The sequence below is a fragment of the Catharus ustulatus genome, chromosome 1 (assembly GCF_009819885.2).
Source record: "Catharus ustulatus isolate bCatUst1 chromosome 1, bCatUst1.pri.v2, whole genome shotgun sequence".
In the NCBI taxonomy this organism is placed as follows: Eukaryota; Metazoa; Chordata; class Aves; order Passeriformes; family Turdidae; genus Catharus; species Catharus ustulatus.
In genome coordinates this window covers 756,856-778,288 of record NC_046221.1, presented here as the reverse complement: position 1 = coordinate 778,288, position 21,433 = coordinate 756,856, and the positions used below count along the sequence as shown (strand labels likewise).

General features: G+C 52.1%; 1 protein-coding gene across 10 annotated transcripts in view; it reads left to right on the top strand.

Moving 5' to 3' along the window:
* Window positions 1–21,433, top strand: part of MAP4 (microtubule associated protein 4) — a 135,946-nt gene that overhangs the window by 38,939 nt on the left and 75,574 nt on the right. For all 10 annotated transcript variants that reach the window (XM_033055235.2, XM_033055226.1, XM_033055252.1 and 7 more), the window contains 2 exons: window positions 5,572–5,824; window positions 12,892–12,957. In XM_033055235.2, coding sequence (XP_032911126.1) covers window positions 5,584–5,824; window positions 12,892–12,957 — 307 coding nt within the window. In that variant the 5' untranslated portion in view covers window positions 5,572–5,583. The remainder of the gene's footprint in view (window positions 1–5,571; window positions 5,825–12,891; window positions 12,958–21,433) is intronic.

The following is a 21,433-nucleotide window of genomic DNA, read 5'->3' as shown; positions in this document are numbered from 1 at the left end:
CACTTGAGCCGAGTGTGATTTTTTTTTTTAAGATTTTACTAAAGATCTTTCAACCTCTGAGAAGCTTCTGGTGATTTTGGGGGTTTTCCTGTGACTCCAGAAACAGCCATAAAGCAGAGCTCTTGCTGTGTTTAACTTTAAAACAATAAATAAGTGAACCCCATTGGTTCAGGCTGGGCCAAAAAAAACAAATGAAAAATTCAGCTGGGTCACAGATTTTTGTGCCCAGCCATGGAATGTGAGCAATGTCAGTGGCTCAGTGTCCTCTCCTTTGGGAGGATGGATGCAGAAATCTTTCCATGGGCTCTGGGAAGGAGGATGACTTAGCAGATCTCTGCTCTCCTGTTTCCTCATGGCTGAGTGCTCCCAACAGCTCCAGCTAAGAAAAGCAGCCTGACTTACCCAGGAGAAATGGGAATTATGACCAAGCTGTCCCTGTTTCTCCCAGCCAGGCATTTAATTTGGGATGGAGTTGGGAGCTAATTTTAAAGGAGCAAGTGGATCTGATGAAGCAATGGATGTGTTTGTCAGAAGTTTGAGTCTCCTCTAAAGCAGCAGAAGTGAGGAAATGTTACTGCACAGTTCCTCCTGGCTGGAGCAGGTTTGTCTGTGCATCCCTGTGCCTGCTCTCCCTCTGCCTTCAGACAAGACACAGAATCTGGGTCAGACTGATCATGACTTCAAATTCCAAGCCTCTACGTGCCCAGAGGCAGGAACACAACAGAGCAGCAAAATGGAAGGACAAAGTTCAGGAAAGAAATTCCACTTTTCCCTGGATGGGAAGCTGGAGGCTGTGGCTCCTGCAGGTTCTGATTTTTCCAGGGGTGGGTCAGTGGGATGCTGGCCCTGGGAAGTTGTTCCAGGGGTCAGTTCAAGTAAAGCCTGGGTGAGGAAGTTGTTGAAGGGAAGTTCTCAACACCCAGAGCAGCTGTGGCTGCCCCTGGATCCCTGGAGTGGCCAAGGCCAGGTTGGACAGAGCTGGGACAGTGGGAATGTCCCTGGAAGGGCTTTAGGATCCTTCCAACCCAAACCAGGCTGGGACCATTCCAGGGATGGGGCAGCTGGGACTAAAATCAGTGAATAGTTGGAACTGTTTGGAACAAAACACCAGGATGGAGGGTGTGTGATGTGGGTTAAAATAACCCTACAGAATCTTTCAGATTAGCTGAGGAGAGATGGATTCTATTTATCCCAACAAACAGGTTACTCACTGAGTACACAGAGACTCTGAGTGTGGAGAAGAACAGATGGAGCAAACCCTGAGTGTAACAGCTCAGCTGTGCCTGGAACAGGAGAGATCTGAACAACCCTGTGTAAAAATAATGTGTGAGTTCAAGGAACATGATTGATTTGCTCAGGGGTAATTTGCAGATTTCCTGGAATGTGCTGCTACAGGAAAGCCCTTCCTGCCTGCAGAGCAGCTGTCACTGTGGCACTGCCAGGGCTGCTCCTTGCACACCTTTCCCTGGAGCTGCCTCCTCCCCTTGGTGCTGGCAGGAGGGCTGGGCTGTGCTTGGAGGCTGCTCTGGGATCCACACCTGGACTCAGGTTGGTGTCACCCACGGCTGCCCTGCTCCCTCTGCTGATGTAAAACCACCCTGAGCTCAAAGCTGTTCCACTGCTGAGGAATTGTTCTGAATCCCTGAGGCTGGAAAAGCCCTCTGAGCCCAATCCCCACCCTGACCCCAGCCCAGAGCACTCAGTGCCACCTCCAGCTGTTCCTGGGACACCTCCAGGGATGGGCACTCCAAACCTCCCTGGGCACTGCCACCCTTCCAGGAAGGAATTTCAGGGCAGTTCTGAACCTTCAGGAATCTCTGTCACTCCTCAGTTTTTCTCTTTCATTTCAAGGTTAAATCCAGAATTGATCTTCCCTGTGCTCTTTGTCTGATTTCCATTTCTGTGCAGGGGGTTGAGGTGCATCTTGCTGAGGATTCTTCAGCTCTGTTCTCTAGGAATGGAAATGGGGTGGGAAACATCTCTCTGAGCTGCTCAACACATGAATATGCTGCAGGATTTGCTGTGTGCCCCTGGGCACAGTCCCTGCAATATCCTCATTTTCCTCTTGCCTTGGTTAGCAGACAGCCCCTGGGAATTGGTGTCATTTGGCTGCTGTAGGAGCAGAGAGGCAGAAGGAGGAACTGAGGAGTTCCAGGGGTGTTGTGGTGTCCTTGGAGCTCACCTGGGCTCAGGAGGGATCCCTGCAGTTTGTGCCAGGTGCTCCAGCCCTGTCTGAGCCAGCAGTGCTGTGTTTAAAATGGCTTTTCTTAGTTACACTGGGTTATTTTTGTACATCCTTGCTGCATTCCCCATTTAGCTAAATATGGACTAGGAAATGTCCTGCTGATAAGGCTGCACAGCCTCATTATTATTTCCCCCCAGAAAGTAGATCACTCCAGTGTCCTAGTTCCTGTGTAAACCTGGAATAGCAGCACTGGCAGTGCCACAAACCCCAAATTCTGTGTATTTTATGGCAGCTATTCCATGAGTGCAGCCAGCTCCACGCTGGGCTCTGCTCCCAGGGAACAGGGACAGCTGTGCCAGGGAGGGTTCAGGTTGGAAATGGGGAAAATTCCTTCCCCAAAAAGGCTCTCCAGCCCTGGCACAGCTGCCCAGGGTGAAGGGATTTAACATCCATGGGGATGTGGCACTTGGGGACACGGGCAGGGGTGACCTGGGCAGTGCTGGGGGTGGCTGGACTGGATGGACCCAGAGGACTTTTCCAGCCTCAGTCACTCTGTGCTCATGATGCAGCTTGTTGGGAAATGTAAATATTGTTTTTCTTTCTGATGCTAAATGACATTTCCAGAGGATGATGATTAAATGTTCATTGCTGCACGTTGAGACTCACTGACCTTAAGCCATCAGGTCACTTGTGAGTTTAAAGCAAAGGGAGATGTGACTGAGAAATTGGCTCTTCCTGAGCCCCATTTGTTCCTTGAAGGAGACTGGGATGAAACTTGTGGAATTGCCTTCCCTGGCTGGTGCTCCCTCAGGGTAATGCAGCCAGTTGTGTGCACATCTGGGTGATGGTTTGTCTTAAAATAGTCAGGAGCTCTGAAAGAAACCTTTTTGATAAAGCTCTTTCATTTCAGTATAAAATGGGTTTTTTACTGGCCATAACTCATTCAACTGTGACCCTGCACGGGGGGTGAAGAGCTCCAAACTTTTCACCTCTGCATTTCCAAGCTGTGATCCAGGGCCTTTATCTAAAGCCCCAAGAGCTGCAGCTGCTGCCTGAAGTGTGCTCTGCCTGCCAGCCTGACCTTTCATTGTTCAGAGAATCAAACAGAGGAGCTTGAACTGAATGAGTTTCCATGAGAGCCGTGCCTGGAAGGACAGAAACCCCACTGTCAGTGGGACCCCATTGTTCCCCAGGAATGTCAGCCTGTAGGTATGTGCTGGCCCTGCAGTGCTGACACAGAATTTCCTGCAGTTCAAGGAGTAGGAGCCTTTGTTGTTTGGGAACAAGAGGATCTGTGTTCTGCCACCCCATGGAGGGCAGCAGGCCTGGGCTGCTGCACAGGGGCCACTTGGGCCACCCCTCCTGACCCAGCACACACAAATGTCCCTTGTGTCCCTCTGGCAGCTCTGGCTGCAGCTCCTGATTCTCCTGAGGAGGGGCTGGAGCCAGCCTGGGAGAGCTGGGAATGTTCACCTGGGATAGGGGGAATCCAGGGAGAGCTCAGAGCCCCTTCCAGGACCTAAAGGACTCTGGGAATGTTCACCTGGACAAGGGGGAATCCAGAGGGAGCTCAGGGACCCTTCCAGGACCTAAAGGGGCTCTGGGAATGTTCACCTGGGATAGGAGGAATCCAGGGAGAGCTCAGAGCTCCTTCCAGGACCTGAAGGGCTCTGGGAATGTTCACCTGGGCAAAGAGAAATCCAGAGGGAGCTCAGGGACCCTTCCAGGACCTAAAGGGACTCTGGGAGAGCTGGGAATGTTCACCTGGGTAAGGAGAAATCCAGAGAGAGCTCAGTGCCCCTTCCAGGACCTAAAGGGACTCTGGGAGAGCTGGGAATGTTCACCTGGGCAAAGGGAAATCCAGGGAGAGCTCAGAGCCCCTTCCAGGACCTAAAGGGGCTTTGGGAATGTTCACCTGGGCCTGGAGAAATCCAGAGGGAGCTCAGGGACCCTTCCAGGACCTAAAGGGGTTCTGGGAACGTTCACCTGGGATAGGAGAAATCCAGAGGGAGCTCAGGGACCCTTCCAGGACCTAAAGGGCTCTGGGAAAACTGGGAATGTTCACCTGGGTAAAGAGAAATCCAGAGGGAGCTCAGTGCCCCTTCCAGGACCTAAAGGGCTCTGGGAATGTTCACCTGGGCAAGGGGAAATCCAGAGGGAGCTCAGAGCCCCTTCCAGGACCTAAAGGGGCTCTGGGAATGTTCACCTGGGCAAGGGGAAATCCAGAGAGAGCTCAGGGACCCTTCCAGGACCTAAAGGGCTCTGGGAGAGCTGGGAATGTTCACCTGGGATAGGAGAAATCCAGGGAGAGCTCAGAACCCCTTCCAGGACCTAAAGGGCTCTGGGAATGTTCACCTGGGCAAGGAGAAATCCAGAGAGAGCTCAGGGACCCTTCCAGGACCTAAAGGGGCTCTGGGAAAACTGGGAATGTTCACCTGGGCAAGGGGGAATCCAGAGAGAGCTCAGAGCCCCTTCCAGGACCTAAAGGGGCTCTGGGAATGTTCACCTGGGTAAGGGGAAATCCAGAGGGAGCTCAGAGCCCCTTCCAGGACCTAAAGGGGCTCCAGGAGAGCTGGAGCTTTGGGGACAGAGCCTTTCTGTACATTCCAGCAGTTTTTGTTCCCAAGAATAGCTTGAAAAGGCTGTGAAGTGAAAAGTTAAAGATTTGGTGATGGGTGTGTGTTGTGCCAACCTAAGGCTGCAGATGACTCAGTTCAGGTGCATTTCTTCAGCTTGGTGCCAGGAATTAAACTGAACAGAGGGATGCAAATCAGGCAGGGATAACTGCTGGTTGCTTCTCCTGTGTTTCCAATTCCTGGCTGTGGCTGTAATGTGCACTTTGCTGGCTCTTTTTTCACATAAACATTATTAAAACATCACTTTCCCTCCCAAATCCCGGGCTGGAGGGGTTTGCTGGGATTAGCAAGGTTTGCTGAGGACATGAACGCTCTGCAGGACCCTCTGGGAGGGATCAGGAGGGCACTGAAGTATACATCAGAGATTATGTAAAATCCTAATCTCCATAGGGGAGCCCGGGTGGAGTCGAGCCCAGCACTAAATTCTCTTGCGTCATTTGTCGTTGTGTGCTCAGGGGTGTCATTAACTCCAGATCTGGGGCAGGGCTGCAGTCAATGTCACACCATGGCCACCTGGCCAGGTGCTGGGTGCTATTTTGACATTTTTTATTGAAGGTTCTGATAAAAGACCCCATGAAATTCAACATCCACGAGCTAAACCCGCTTTAGACGATCCCACTTTATTTCTGTTCCAGTGGTGAGGGGGAGGTTTAGAAACATCTGGGACTTTCTGAGCACTGAACAAACATTTCTGCTGGTGTAAAGGCACAGGGGGTGAGGCTCAGGTGTCTGATGAAATGTCTCTTGCAGAGGTGCTCAGGCATGGCTGACCTGGACCACAACCTGAGCCTGGCCGACGCTCTGACAGAGCCGCCCCACGACGTGGAGGAGGAGGTGAAAAGGGACTTCATAGCCACCCTGGAGGCTGAGAAATTCGATGATGTGGTTGGAGAGACAGTGGATAAAACAGATTATGTGCCACTGCTGGATGATGAGGACGATGCAAAGCCCGGCAGCCAGGAGCCCAAAAGCAAAGGGCACGTGGACGGGATTGCCGTGGAACGTAAGTGTCCCCAAGTGTCCCCAAGTGTCCCCAAAACTGCCACTGAAACACCCTGTGCTCACACTGACACTGCTGAGGCAGGACTTCTCTGCTCTGAACCACTGATTGAACAGCCAAGGCTGAGCCAAGCCCTGTTTGTTGCTTTTTGCCCTTTGTTCCCTCAGCCTGTGAAGGGGCCTCTCCCTCTCCCACGTTTTGTTCTCGACACTGATATCTGGGGCTGGGTCCTTCTGGGCTCTCACAGAGAGCACTGACCAAGTTCTGTGCCTGCCAAACAGTGCCAGCACTCTGGGGGATGGCAGATCCAAGAGGGAATGATGATGATGATGAGCTGCTGCTGGGATGAGCAGTGGGAACCTTCACCATCACTCTGGAGCTTCATTCCCAAATGTTTAACAGCTCAGCCCCAGGGTTCTGACCCAAGGCTTTGTTTTGGTTCCTTTGGGATGTGCTGGGTGTGTGCAAGGTACCAAAACCTGCTGCTGTCTGCTGCTGAGGGACACTTTCCAGCCCAGCTGATGTTTGGAATCCTGGAATCATCAAGGTTGGAAAAGATCTTTGGGATCATCAAACCCAGCACTTCCAAGGGCACCACTGACCCTGTCCCCAAGTGCCACATCCACACAGATTTAAATCCCTGCATCCATAGGGACTGCACCCTGCCCTGGGCAGCTGTGTCAGATCCCAGGAAGGAATATTCCCAATATCCCACCTGAACCTCCCTCCCCTCCTGTCCCTGTTCCTGGAGCAGAGCCCAACCCTCCCTGTCCCCTCCTGTCAGGGAGTTGTGCAGAGCCACAAGTTCCCCCTGAGCCTCCTTTTCTCCTTCTGAGCCCCTTCCCAGCTCCCTCAGCCCCTCCTGGGGCTCCAGCCCCTTCCCAGCTCCATTCCCTGGACACCTCCAGCCCCCCAGGACCCCAGAACTGCCCCAGGAGTTTGGGGTGGAATATCACCAATTCATTTGTTAAGAGCTTTATCAAAAAGTCTTTAGGAAAAGGAAAAGAGTAATTTTTAGGGGTCATCCAATGGATTTCTTTCCCAGTGAATAATTTAAATTATTGCTCCCTTTGCCTGTGTGCTGTTCCCTCCCTGCCCCAGTGGGAATTGTCACCAGCAGTGCTTTGATGATTTTGTTTTGTGGCTGATCTGAGCTGTGTCAAAGAGGAAAACCTTTGGTACTCTGATAACTTCCTTCAGAAGAAGTTTTCTTTTTTTAACCCTTAATCCTGCTGCTCATCAGTGTTGGGGAATGTGGGATTGATCCCTCAGAACAAGCAGAACCTCCAGGAGCACAGCATGGGCAGTTCTGCTCTGTTTGAGGCATTTATTTCCTTTGTTTACAAGTGCCCTGTAACACAGAAAATGTAGCTTTGAGTTTTCCATGCTGACACAGTTGTTAAATGGCTCCAAACAAGCAGGAAGGATGGGAATGGGCAATGACATTATTATAAAACTTGGAACTTTGGGCAGTGTAGATGTGTATTATTTATTTAATTTATATTTTAGCATTGCAGAAACAGAGCAACACAAGGACTTGACACCTTTGATTTGAGGATATTTTAAAGCAGTCCTTTGTTGTAGAAGCTGCAGATCCTAAACCATCTCATCACCAGGATTTCTCAGGGCTCAAATCATTACACAATATTGGTTTAAAATACAAATCCCTTAGGTGTGTCCTCCCAGCCATGCATCCTTGCCATCCCAGCTCATTATTTCACATAACTCCAGGATCTTGGGCTGGGGGTAACGAGGCCTTTTGGGTTTGCTCATTAATTAAAGCTCTGTGAGAGAAAGGCTGGGTGCTGTGGGCAGAGCTCAGGCACCAGTTCTGGGGGAGAAGCAGAATTTCAGGAGGGATTCCTTCATGGAAAGGGTTTTTAAACATTGTCAGGGGCTGCTCAGAGAAGTTTCAGGCACCAGTTCTGGGGGAAAAGCAGAATTTCAGGAGGGATTCCTTTGTGGAGAAGGTTGTTAAACACTGGCAGGGGCTGCCCAGGGAGGTTTCAGGCACCAGTTCTGGGGGTGAAACAGAATTTCAGGAGGAATTCTTTCATGGAAAGGGTTGTTAAACACTGGCAGGGGCTGCCCAGGGAGTTTCAGTCCCCATTTCTGGGGGAAAAGCAGAATTTCAGAGGAATTCTTTCATGGAAAGGGTTTTTAAACATTAGCAGGGGATGCCCAGGGAGGTTTCAGGCACCAGTTCTGGGGGTGAAACAGAATTTCAGGAGGAATTCTTTCATGGAAAGGGTTGTTAAACACTGGCAGGGGATGCCCAGGGAGTTTCAGTCCCCATCCCTGGAGGTGGCACTCACAGCTCTGAGCTGGGATTGGGCTCAGCTTGGATCTGAGGGTCAGGGAAGGCTTTTCCAAGCTCAGGATTTCAGGGATTTTGGGATCTCCTGTCCCAGCTCCCTCCTCCCCTCTGTGCCCATCCCATCGTGGGGCTGCTCCAGCACAGCTCCTCTCCCTCCTCCGTGGCAAGGGGGGGATGCAGTTCCTTATTCTTGCTTTGGAGATTGGTTTTTCCCTTTTTTGGGAGAGCTGGAGAGCACTCAGGAGCATTATCTAAATCTCTGGCAAGATGCAAACGAGACCCTGCATGAAGAGATGGGGAAGTTGCCCTGAGTGGAGCTGTTCAGCTTTCCCACCCTGGAGCAGCAGGGAAGGACTGAGGGCTAAACCAGGGGCAGACCTGGCTGAGGATTTGGTCCTGGAATGTCATTTTTCTCCCCTGTTTTTCCCTGAAGTGCTGAGGATATCAGTTTATTCCATGAAATTTAATATTATTATTTAATATTAGTATTTAATATTTTTAACTGTTAAAAAGGTAGTAAAGCTGAATGAGCCTTATTTATTGAGGCTGCAGAATTAATGAGCACTGGGTGAGATTTACAGGGTCCTCAGGGGGTCTTGGTGCTGTAATTCCATGTTTGAGGGTAACACCAAGTTTTTGGGGAGCAGCAGCAGAGTTGCACATCCCTGCTCCAAGCACTCTGGTTTTCCTCAGGGAGGGAGCAGCCTGCAGAGCTCAGGCTTTTCAGCCTCCACTTGTTCATTTATTTATGTTAAAAGGCACAAATGTGTTCTGACATCACAGTCTGTGCTCCTGAGATTGTCCTTCCCCAGTCAGAAGAGGTTTAATCCTCCATCCTGTCAGGCTGTAGCTGCTCCAGATCTGCTCCAAGGTTTCCTTTCCCTTTTTTCCTAAACCCAGGAGCCAAGTTAGGCGAGTTTAACATTGAGCTGGGCCCCACCATGGGCTGGGTGAGTACAGAGGGGTGGAGAAGAGCAGGGACATGTGATGAGCAGTCCTTGGTCACCTACAAATCTGTCCTAGAATAAAGCTTTAATAATGGTTAGCTTCTAAAATACCAGGGAGAGATTTACTGCTCCTCACACCTGGCTGGACATGGTCATTTGGCAAATTCTGGGATGGCAGCCAGGGGTGTGTGCTGCTGTTCCCTGAGCAGGCCAAGGCTCTCAGGATGCTCTGGAGCAGCTCCCAGAGCAGTTTCATTCTGAAGGAAGGGAGTTCAGGTGGGAGCAGGGCAGAGGGAAGCACTGGGGCTTGAGGAGCTGCAGCAGAGCTCCTGGGGAATGTTTTACTTGGAGTGAGGAGCAGGGTTGTGTCTGCTGGATCCTGGGGGGGTTGTGTTCTGTGAGCAGTGTGCACAGAGCTGTGAGCTGCCAGGACCTGGGGGGAGTTGTGTTCTGTGAGGAGTGTGAGCAGAGCTCTGAGCTGCCAGGACCTGGGGGAGTTGTGTTCTGTGAGGAGTGTGCACAGAGCTGTGAGCTGCCAGGACCTGGGGGAGTTGTGTTCTGTGAGGAGTGTGCACAGAGCAAAGGGAGCTGTGAGCTGCCAGGACCTGGGCGGAGTTGTGTTTTGGTGAGGAGTGTGCACAGAGCAAAGGGAGCTCTGAGCTGACAGGACCTGGCCCTGTGCTCAGTCCCTGTGTTCTGATTCTTGTTCACAAACTCCTGGGTGAGTTTAACCTTGAATCCAGTTTTTGGTGGCTGGCACAGTGCAGGGTTTGGAACTGGGTGTGAGAATGGTGGTGGTGGCACAGGGGTGCTTTGGTTGTTCCTTGCCCTGCCTGCTCTGGATCAATCTTTTTGATTTCCCAGCCTCAGTCAGGCAGGTGGGGTCAGGGACAGGGCCAGGAGAGCTGATCCCAGCTGGCCTCAGGGATATTTCACAGTCTAGAACACCATGGACAGGAGAGCTGATCCCAGCTGGCCACAGGGACATCCCTCAGTCCAGAGCTCCCTGGCCAGGAGAGCTGATCCCAGCTGGCCACAGGGATGTTTCACAGTCCAGAACACCATGGCCAGGAGAGCTGATCCCCGCTGGCCACAGGGACATCCCACAATCCAGAGCAGCATGGCCAGGAGAGCTGATCCCAGCTGGCCACAGGGATGTTTCACAGTCCAGAACACCAGGGCCAGGAGAGCTGATCCCAGCTGGCCACAGGGACATTTCACAGTCCAGAGCTCCCTGGCCAGGAGAGCTGATCCCCGCTGGCCACAGGGATATTTCACAGTCCAGAACACCATGGCCAGGATGAACTGGGGAGAGCTGGCCAGGAGCTGCCAGGGGATGAGCTGGACATCAGTCAGTGCTGGGGACTCTTGGGTTTTATTGGGTTTTACATTTTAATTTCTTTATAGAGTCATGGAATTGCTGAGCTTGGAAAAGCCCTCAGAGCCCATCCAGTCCAAGATTTCCCCAGCACTGCCAAGGCCACCCTGACCCTGTCCCCAAGTGTCACATCCACACAGATTTAAATCCCTGCAGGGTTGGGGGCTCCACCCTGCCCTGGGCAGCCCATCCCAGGAAGAAATATTCCCAATATCCCACCTGAACCTCCCTCCCCTCCTGTTCCTGGAGCACAGCCTGACACTCCCTGTCCCCTCCTGTCAGGGAGTTGTGCAGAGCCACAAGTTCCTCCTGAGCCTCCTTTTCTCCAGGCTGAGTAGCTCCCCTCTCTCTTTTCATTATTATAATTCTATTCTTTTCTTTTCTATCATTTTATTTATTTATGATTTACTCCTTGAGCCCTGGGTTTATTCCCCAGCCCTGTCAGTGACTGGGTGCCTTGGTGGGCCCCATTAACCCTGCAGGACCCAGAGCTGGGCTTGGTTTGATTGATTCAGTCCCAGGGTGGCTCTGGGGCCGCAGGGAGGGAGGTGTCACCACGAGATGGCTCTGCTGGACACTGCTGCCCTCCCTCCCTCAGCTCCAGAGCTGAAACCAGAGCCAAAAACCACATTTCTGCTTTCCCTCCCTTCCCACACGAGGAATAAGTGCCTTTCTTGCAGCAGGATTTGCTTTGGCCAAGGGGGGTTCAGACACTTGGTCATGTATGAAAGTGGAGATGGAGAATGTTCCACACACCCCAGAGCTTCAGAGGGACAGAAGATAAATCAGCAGATGATGATATTTGCAATTTTGTTCTCAGATGAGACATTAAACCTTTTCCCTCTCAGTCTGTCCAGCCCCATTCCTGCCCCAGTTACATCACAGGATCCCAGACTGGTTTGGGCTGGAAGGGGCTGAAATCTCATCCAGTGGTGTGGGAAATCTCAGCCATGGCAGGGACACCTCCCACTGTCCCAGGATGATCCAAACTGCACTTGGACACTCCAGGGATCCAGGGGCAGCCACAGCTGCTCTGGGAATTCCATCCCAGCCAGGAATCCCTTCCCAATATCCCATCTAACCAGTGGGAGCCATTCCCTGTGTCCTGTCCCTCCATCCCTTGTCCCCAGTCCCTCTCCAGCTCTCCTGGATCCCTCCAGGGGCTCTGAGCTCTCCCTGGAGCTTCTCCCCTCCAGATGAACATTCCCAGCTCTCCCAGCCTGGCTCCAGCCCTGCAGCAGGTGATTTTGAGGCAGAAAATCTCAATGAATGAAGGAAGGAGATGAAACTCCTCATTTAGGAGTCCCCAGCTGGCTCAGCCTCTGCCCATCCCGTTCCTGCTCACGTTTCCCTCTCCAGTGTCAACATCTGACAAAATTCGTGTGATAAACCTGCCCAGGGACCCCAGCTGGGCTGCCCAGAGCCCTGTGTGCCCTGCCAGGCTGCAGGGACGTGCTGGGACGTGCTGGGGACGTGCTGGGGACGTGCTGGCCGTGGTGGTGGCCCCTGCCCACCCCTCTGGGATTAGGGGTTCTGCTGGCACTGCCCCTTCACTCCAGATTATCGGTTTAGCCAGCGCTGCCTTAAATTTGTTTATATAAAAACAATCCTTTGATCCACGAGCCAGATGCAAATACTATCTTGTGATTCTGATGAGGATTAGGTAGTTACAACATCTTGACATGGTTTTGGGTTTATGCAATTTAGAATATGAGGGGAGGAGCCCTGGCCCTGGGCAGGTTGCTGGGTGCTCTCACACTGGGCCTTCAGCAAACCCAACTCAGATTGATTTGCTCCAAAGGCACTGACCTTCAGAGACTTAAAAATAACAACCACTCGTGCTGCCTGCAGTTGGTGTGATCTGACCTGATTTTTCTGGAAGCTTGTCTTCCCAAAAAGCTCAAACTGTAAAGGGAACCATTTTACCTGCTCTCTGTCCTTCCCAAGGACAGCCAAGGCATTTCTGATCCTCTGCTCCACTTTGGAGGGGTTCAGCCACATCTGTGGTCCAGTCCTGGTTTAATGCATCACTCATGGTGGTGGCATCAGAGTCACTGAGGCTGGAAAAGCCCTCCAGGATCACAGGGTCCAAGCTCAGGGCTGCCCAGGGAGGTTTGGAGCCCCATCCCTGGAGGAACCCAGCAATTCCTGGCTGTGGCACCCAGAACCCTGGGCTGGGGACAAGGTGGGGATCAGTCACAGGCTGGGCTTGCTGATCCCAGAGGGCTTTTCCAGCCTCAGTGATCCTGGGGCTCTGTGAGTGTGCTCTCAGTTGGAATTGATAATTTCTTTTGTTAGCTCTGGGTGGCAAAGTGGGGATCAAACTCCATCTTGGCTCTCCTTCTCAATGACTGTACAATTCCACAGTGTTGTTTTGAGGTCTGAGATGAGTCCATGCAGGGTTAACCCTTGTGCTGCTCTCTTGCAGACTGCTCAGCCTCTGGCTCCATGGTGGTGGAGAACGGTGACCACGGGCTGCAGGATCCCCGCACAGGTACGTGCTGCTGCCAGGAGCTGTGTGCTGAGCCCCACCCTGCTCTGCAGCCCTCACCCTCCCAGGGGCTGTGTGCTGAGCCCCAGCCCTGCTCTGCAGCCCTCACCCTCCCAGGAGCTGTGTGCTGAGCCCCAGCCCTGCTCTGCAGCCCTCACCCTCCCAGGGGCTGTGTGCTGAGCCCCAGCCTGCTCTGCAGCCCTCACCCTCCCAGGGGCTGTGTGCTGAGCCCCAGCCCTGCTCTGCAGCCCTCACCCTCCCAGGGGCTGCCCTGGCCTTCACTGAGCTCTCACAGAATTGCCAACAAAGCTGCTTTGGAGTTCAAAGGGCTTTTGTGGCTAGAACCTTGTGAAGATGTGCTGTTGTTTATCCAGGGGCAGTGCTGCCAAGGCAGGTGGTTTGTAGAGAGCCCAAGATAGCCACAGGTGACCTGTCCCTGTTCCCTGAGCCCCACTGTGCTGTTTTCCCACCTCCCCCACCCTCTGCAGCAGTTTTTTATTCACAGCTGTGTCCTTCATCCCAGCCTCCCCCTGGCCATGTCCCCACCCTGCTCCAGCAGTGGCACAGGTGGCACTGAGCCTTTGGAGCCTTTTTCCATAACATCAGGGGGCTTTTGAGTGCCAGAAGCTTGTGATGGAGCTGGATCAGTATTTCACATTGGTTCAGAAAAGAATTGAGCTTTGCCCTCAGGCTGAGGTTGCTGTTGCCTTAGTCCCAGTTTCTGTGAGCACTGGGAACTGGGTCCTCCCCAATTCCAGCCCATCTCTCCCTTCTGCCACCAGGACTTGGGCTCTGGGGCCTCTCTTTCCTTGGGGATGGAACATTCCAGAGCCAGTTGCCATCCTGGCATGGGTCAGGAGTTCTGCTCTCCCTTGTGATGGTTTCCAGCTCATTGCTGAGCTTGTCTGGGTGCTGCCAGTGTTACCCCTCCTGATCCACAGGTCAGCCCCAAGTTAAAAACCAGCTCAGGAAATACTGATGGGCATTTGGGACATGGGGATGAGTGAAAACACCTCTTTGCTATAATTCTCTTTGGGATTTTAGAGTTTGGTTTAGTGGGAGTGAGTTTCATTTGTGCTTCATCTTTTATAATTGAGTATAAATTGAAATTAAGAACAACTTCTGAACCATCCTAGGGATATTTCCTCCCTCTTCTTTAATACTTGTAACTAAAGGAGATAGAAATGCAATCAGATTTGTGGCCTGAATAATTAAAGGCATCAGGATTTTTGTGTTGAACTTCTGGATTGTGTTAAAAAATTTCTTTGTTATTTGCCTCACTCTTGCTTTGTGGAGGTTTAACTCTTCACACTAAATGTTAACAACTTTGATCAAAGATGCTTTTATGTGTCTGGAGCTTTTTAATTTATTAATACCTTTCCTCTTTGTGGGGTAGAGTTGATTTTTTTTTTCTCCTGTTCAAGTGTGTCTAAAAGTGACATCAAAAGTGTCAGAGCAGCGTGGCCATCAAGTTAATTGGGTTTGCCAGAGAAACAGAAGATTTACATGACACAATTCCTTCCTGGCCTCTTTCCCTGCCCCCTTCCTCATGGAATATCCCTGGTTCTCCATGGGAGAGGAGGGGAAAAGCTGAATTTCCACCAGGCACTGGAGGGGTTTCAGAGCTACTCCCACATTTAAGAGGTGCTGCTGCCCAAAGCCTGGATCCCTGGCTCTGAACCACCCCCACTTTGGGGGTTTGTTCTCAGCAGGATCCATTCCCTGTGTGTGGAAGCTGAAATGGCTCTTGGGGATGTGGGATGTGAGCCCAGTGCAGAGAAATGGAGCAGCAGGAAGGTGATGCTCAGGCAAACCAGCTTTTTGCTACAAAAACCAATGTTAAAAGGCACAGAGAGAGCTTTAACAGGCAGAGCTGGGTTTAAGCTGATCCTGAAACAGGCTCCAAGGAAAAGGGCTGAAGTGTGAATGTCCCTGGGCTGCAGCTCAGGAAGCAGTGCTGGATGGTTTTCTTCACTCATCAGACAGAACAAGGTGATGATTGACCGTGTTTTATTGCATGCAGCATTGTCTGCAGCCACGTGGGGTGTGTGTGCAGGGCTTGGCATCAGGCAGGACCCAGCTCTGGCATCCTTGTGCTGCTCCCAGACACCCAGTGCAGATGGCAGAGCCCCAAACCCTGCATCCAGCAGTGAATTCCTTTCATTGGTGCTGTTCAGAGCTGCAGGGCTGTGTTTGGGGCAGCCTTTGGGCAGGGAGGCCCTGGCAGCTCCTGCTCAGCCCTTGGCAGCTCTGAGCCTGTGCTGGCTGGGCCTGGGGTTTGTTTTTGGCAATGTGAGAGCTGCAGAGGGGAGCTCTGCCTTTGGGTGCTGGGCACATCCCCTGCAAGGCTCTCTGCTGATCCTGCTCTTCCTTACAAGGAGAAATGGAGAGGCTGGAGCAGCTTCAGGGGATGCAGAGCAGGGAATTCATTCAGTGCTGCAATCCCTGCTCTCTGTTCACCTCCACCAGGCTGAGGTTAGGGGGGATTGGGCAAACCAACCAAAAACTCATGTGCAATTTTCTATTTTGCAACTCTCTATTGCAGGATATTTGCCTAGAGTTCAAAGGAAATATATATTTAAAACTAAAACCCAACCAAATTTCTGCAGGGAAATGCATCAGGGATGATGATGATGATGATGATGATGATGATGATGATGATGATGATGATGATGATGATGATATGGTTGATCTGGATGTTTCTTGCCCAAGATGCTGCTGATGCTCTTGCTGGCAGGGGAGTTCCCTAGGGCAGTATCCCTGCTGGGGATCTGTCACCAGCCCTGGCAGAAATCCCTGTTTTCAGTGCACAGTGTGCCTGTGGGCAGCCCTGGGGTGCTGCTGTGCCTGTCCCTGGTGACATCCCAGCCCCTCTGTCCCAGCTCTGGGCAGGCTGCAGGGGCAGGGCTCTGTGTGCCTCTGGGACCTGGCTTTTGGCAAATCTCCTGGCTGCACTAATGAAGTGTTTGCTGTTTGCAGAGCTGCCTCCATAGTGATGTTTACTAATGACTTGCGCTTTCTTGCCCCCTTCCCCATCCCCTCTCCCTCTCCTACTTCTTTTCCTCTCTTCTATTTTCTCCTCCTAGAAGCCTAGACTGTCTCCTAACTCTGGGGCTGCCACTGACACGAGACCAGTGTCCTTTTCTACCTGCCATTACACTTCTAAAATCTGCAGCATTTTACAGAGCTCTTGCTTTACCTCCTTGGACTTGGCTGTAGAAGAAGCCAAAGGGTGGCTCCATCCTGCTCCTCTCCCTGTGCTCTGCAGTGCTTGTTGAAACCTTCCTCTGTCTGTGTAAGCACAAAAGTGCACCCTGGTTTGGAACTGCACTATGCCACTGCTTTGAAATCACCTCCACAGCTCCATTTTTAGTTTTGGTCACCTTTAAATTTAATTTCTCTCCGTTTTCATGGTGCTCAATCAGAGAAGGTTTGGAGTTTCCATAGTGGATGGGTCCACCCTGACTGCAGCTCCCTTCCCTCCTCCCCACACTCACAGAGCCTTTCAGAGCTCCTGCCTTCATCCTTGCTGCTTTGAAACCCTCTCACACGAGGTTCTCATCTCTGACAGTGTTGTTTTCTTCCTAACCCCTGGGTCCAGACCATTTCAGCACTTTGTAGACTTGAGGAACAGATAGGGAACAGTTTCCTGAGGTGCAGGGGGATCACCTCTGATTTTGGGGTCCAAGCACTTGCCATAACTGGGAGTATGAAGGAGAACAGCCCCAAATTCCTGCCTTAGGGAGTGGCTTTGCTGCCCTGCTCCTTCCCAAAAACCTTAGAAGTGAGAAAGGGCATTGCCTTTTTTAACTTCACACCTCTGCCTTCCTGTGGGGAAGGATGGAATTTTACCTGCCATGAGAAATAATCTGTCCCTGCTAAAAGTGAGGGAGACAGAAGGGCTGAGTTGTGAAATTGTACTGAAGTAATCCTGACCATTTCCAGCCTGGTTTAACCTCCAGGAGCAGCTCCAGTGGGATTCCCACTGGCTCCATGGAGGTGCAGAGCTTTCCAAAGTGCTCATTTTCCCATCAGCAGATGAAACAAAACGTGAAAGGAGGAGATAATTAGAGGGACAGGGCAGTGTTTGCTGAGCCAGGCTCAGCCTGCGTTCTGGGAGGTGAGTTGAGTGAGGGGCTGTTCTGGGTGAGGAGAATTTTGTTGTGTAGCTCTGGGTGCTTGGCCTCAGCACCTATGGAAAGGATTTTCCTGAACCCAAATTCAATCTGGGGCTGAACTGCCCAAAGCAAACCTGCTGAGAGCTTCAAAATGCAATTTCCTTGGTGAGGGGTGAGTGGCAGTGCCCTGCTGGTTTCCTCAGGGCTGGGGGATGTCCCAGCTGGACTGGGCAGTGCTGTCCCAGTGCCACCAGAGGGGCTGCTCTGGGATCTCCCCCAGCCTTTGTTGTTTGTTCCATGAGGGCTCACATGCTCCAGGCTGAGTCACAGCCTGGCCTGGGGTGTGAGCAGGACCTGGCACTTCCCTGCCCCCTTTGGTGCCAGCTCAGCCCTCTGTGCCCTGCTGGAGCCTCCTGGGGAGCTCCTTGTGGTGCCACTGCCCAGCAAGTGACCCCAGAGGCTTCTCCTCCCAGCTCACAGGTGTTGTTTTTGGGAAAACTCCCCAAACTGGGCTCTTCCATCCCATCCCATGAAGTTCACAGCATCATCCAGGTTGGGAAAGACCTCTGAGATCAATCCAACCTGTGAGTCCTTCTTGTTGTTCTTTCCTTTGGGTTTTTGCTCTCTGTGGCCATAAAAGGAGATTCTTGCATTCTTGGCTTTCTTTTCATAGCTGTTTTTTTTTTAAACGTGATTTTGAAGCAAATCACTTTAACTTGCCTCCTCAATTGTTCTTTCTCACCTTTTGCCTTAAGTGGGCTTAACTCCTGTGCCCTAGAAATAGAGAATAAATAATGTTAGACTGAGAGGTATTACAGAATTACAGAAGGTTTCAGGGTTACTTTGCCCACTCCCACAGATGCTTTACTTTTATTGAAATGCTTTCAAGTCCTGGCTAGGGGGATTTGTGGGCAGAGGAGTTTGGGAGCAGAGCTCACCCTGGAACCCCAGTCAGAGGGAGGGGCTGGGTGGGCCCAACAGGGCAGGGTTTGCTGTCCCCACTGCCAGCATCCATCCCATGCCACCCCATGCTCTCAGCCCCTGTTTGTGTCCCTGTTTGTTGTTTGTTTGAGGTGCCCTTGGGTTCACTGAGCTGTGCTGTGGGGCTGGGGGGGATGGAGGGCTCTGTGCAGGGTGTTGGATGTTCTGTCCCTCCTGGAGAACATCCCCTGAGCTGTGTGTGTGTCCCTGGGAGTGTCTGTGCTCACTTTTGCTGCTCTCCCTGCTTTCCTCCAGCCCTGTGCTGTGCTCTCACAGCCCTGTGCTCTCACAGCCCTGTGCTCCCACACCTGTCTGTTGTCACTCCTGATGCTGAATTATTAATTCCAGTGCTCTGTATGATGTGAAGCTGTAACTGCTGTGGAATAAATCTCCCTAATAAACATCTCAAACTAACCCCTCCCGAGTTGTTCTGTGGTGAGAATCTCCTGCTGATTGCTGCAGGGAATGTGCTGGGTCAGCTGCTCTGGGCAAGGGGAAAGGCTGGGGCTGGAATCCTGGTTGGAAACCTGTCCCTCAGAGACAAGGATGCTGTGCAGTGCTCAGCTCTGTCCCACATCCCATCCTTGTCCCCAGAGTGGAGAGCAGGGGTGTCCTGTGTGGATGTTTTGGTGGATCAGGAGGGGCTGGATGGCCACACTCAGCTGTGGTCACTGCTCAGTGTCCAGTGGGTGCTCAGGGTGGCTCCAGCCCTGTCCAGCCCTGCTGTCAGTGCCAGGGCAGGGACACTGGGGCCCTTTGGGGGTGACACCGAGCTCTGGGTGCTGTCCCAGCTGTCACAGGGAGGGGTGCACACCCACAGGGACCTGGCCAGGAGGGTCAGCAGGGCCAAGGACAAGGTCCTGCACCTGGGCTGGGACAATCCCAAGCACCAATCCAGGCTGGGCATGCAGGGATGGAGAAAAACACCCCAACCCAACCAAAAAACCCCAACAAAACCATCCCAAAAATCTGTTTATTCTGTGCAGCATTTTGTGAGTGGGACACCTACAGCTGTGCTCTTCTAACCAGAGCTTTTCTACTGGCTTTGCTCTTTTACCTGTGCATTTCCCTCTTGGTGCAAGGTTTTATTTACAGAGGCTTTTATCCTTCCTGGGCTTCAGGCAGAGCTTTCCAGGCTCCTCAGAGGGGGCTGCATGCAGCCATGCTCAGTGCCAGGGAGTTCACGTTTCCCCTGGCTCCAGGCTAAAAACAGCAGCCAAGTGAATAATTCAGCAGCTTTGCTGAGTTCCTCCGTGACTCAGGGCTTTGTGTGAGTGTCCCTGAGCTTTGGGGGGCTTGTTTGGGGGGGAAGGTGGATGGGGAAGGTGATGTGACTGCTGGGGGCGTCTGTCCTGTCCTTGGTGGGACCCTGGGGGACAGAGACCCTTCCCTTGCAGGGAGTGTGGAGCTCCCCCAGCTCCTGCAGGGTGAGTGGGGGTGAGGGGCTTGTTCCTGCAGGTCCTGGTGCTCTTCCAGGTGAGGAATTTGTGGCTTCCTGCACAATCTCAGCTCCTGAGCTACTCCTGAGCCATTCAAAGGGCACTAAGAAATTTCCCAGGTGCTGAAGTGTTGATGAACATTGGGAATAACAGACAGGGTGTGGCTGCTCCTGGATCCCTGGAAGTGCCCAAGGCCAGGCTGGACAGGCTGGGAGCAGCTGGGCAGTGGGAAGGGGTGGAAGTGAGTGATCCTTGAGGTCTCCCAGCCAATTCCATGAGTTGCTGGTTGCTTGTTGCTGAGGAAAAGGCAGTGTGAAGCAGCAGAACCAGGGCTGGGAGCTCTGGAGCCATCCCCAGTTCCTCCTGCTGGGCTCTGCAGCTCTCCCATATGGGGAAGGACGAGCTCAAGGAGCTTTGCTGCTTGTGCCAAAGCAGCTTAGGCTGTTGTGTAAGGAGCTGCTGCTGCTGCAGGGAATTGTGAGTGTCCCCAGGGACAGCAGGGTGCCCTGCAGCTCCTGCCAGCCTCAGGGGGCAGTGGCACTTGGGGTGCCCAGCGTGGGCACTGGGGTTTGGAGCACCTGGGGCAGGGGAAGGGGTGGAGCAGGGTGAGCTTTAGCTCCTTTCCAACCCAGTTCTGGGATCCTGTGCTGTCAGGATGGGGAGAAACAGAGCTCTGGGATGAGGGAAAAACAGGAAAAAGTTTTGTATGTTTTCTTGTACAAAATGCTGGCTCTCCCTCAGATGGTGCTTCCCCACCAATCTGCTGCTTGCCTTTGCTTTTTCTTTTTGTTTCAGACTTTGCTTCAGAGGTGGGGTGTCCCTGCCTTGGCTCATTGAATAGGAAATTAAAAGGATTATAATGAAGTCATACATATGTCGAGAAGTCTATTAAAAGCTTAACAGGGAGGCTTAGTGAGCTTTAAAAACTGGCAATACAAACCCTGTCTGTTTTGCAGCGTGCTCAGGAGTTGTTCTAGCAAGGATCTGACAGCTGGGTGAATTAATGGGGTCCTCCAAGGCTTGAATTTCCTGAGCAAGTAGCTGGGACTTAAAATATTCAAGCCATGAACTTTTGAGCTTGTACCTTGGATTTAATGTGTTATCAATGCACTTAAACCTTGTCTGGGGAGGTGCTGCAGAGCTGGGACCTCCTGGAAAATGTGAACCCTTTTCTCTGCCCATCCTTTGGGCTCTCAGCCTTTACACAAAATCAGCTTGTTGTTTCTCAGAGGTGTGTTTCTGTGGCAGCCTTTTAAACCTTGGTGTTTTCAGGTGGTTTTGAGGCAGGTACAAGGGACAGAGACTTGGTGCTGCAGACAGGGAGGAGGAGCTGACCCTGCTCCTCATCCAGAGCCCTGCTCTTATCCTGCACTTACATTACCCAATTTGCTTTAATTTGTCTCTCTGGAACTTAGAGAGCTCCCCCCCTCCTTCTTCAGTGCTTTAAACAACATCATGTTTATTCCCTTGCTTATTCCAGCACTGGTGGGGAGTCTTTGCAGGGATCCTTCAGATGAAATGTGGGGAATTTCAATGAGAGCCTTGCCAAAGGAAAACAAACAGCAGCCCTGTAAGAGACACAACCATTCAGCTCAGTCTTTATTCAGCTTTATCACCCCTCTCTGTGGCTCACAGTGAGTTAATCCCTGCTGGGCTCACCTGGCTGGGTGTTTGCCCTGGGGCTGGGAGCTCCATCCTCAGCAGGGCAGGGTGGGCTTGGAGCTGCTCCAGGCTGGGCTCCCCTCCTTGTCCTCCCCTCCAGCCCCGGGGTTCTGCTCTAAGAAGGGATTTGAGGGGGTTTATCCTGCTTACAAAACCTTGGGGGAGAGTGGTGTGCTGGGATGGCTTTGAGAGGTCGTGTGACACAGGCTAAATCTGAACCTGGGATAGGAAACTTCCCTAATCCTGCCTCTGCCCAGGGCTCCCTCCGAGCCCTGAGCT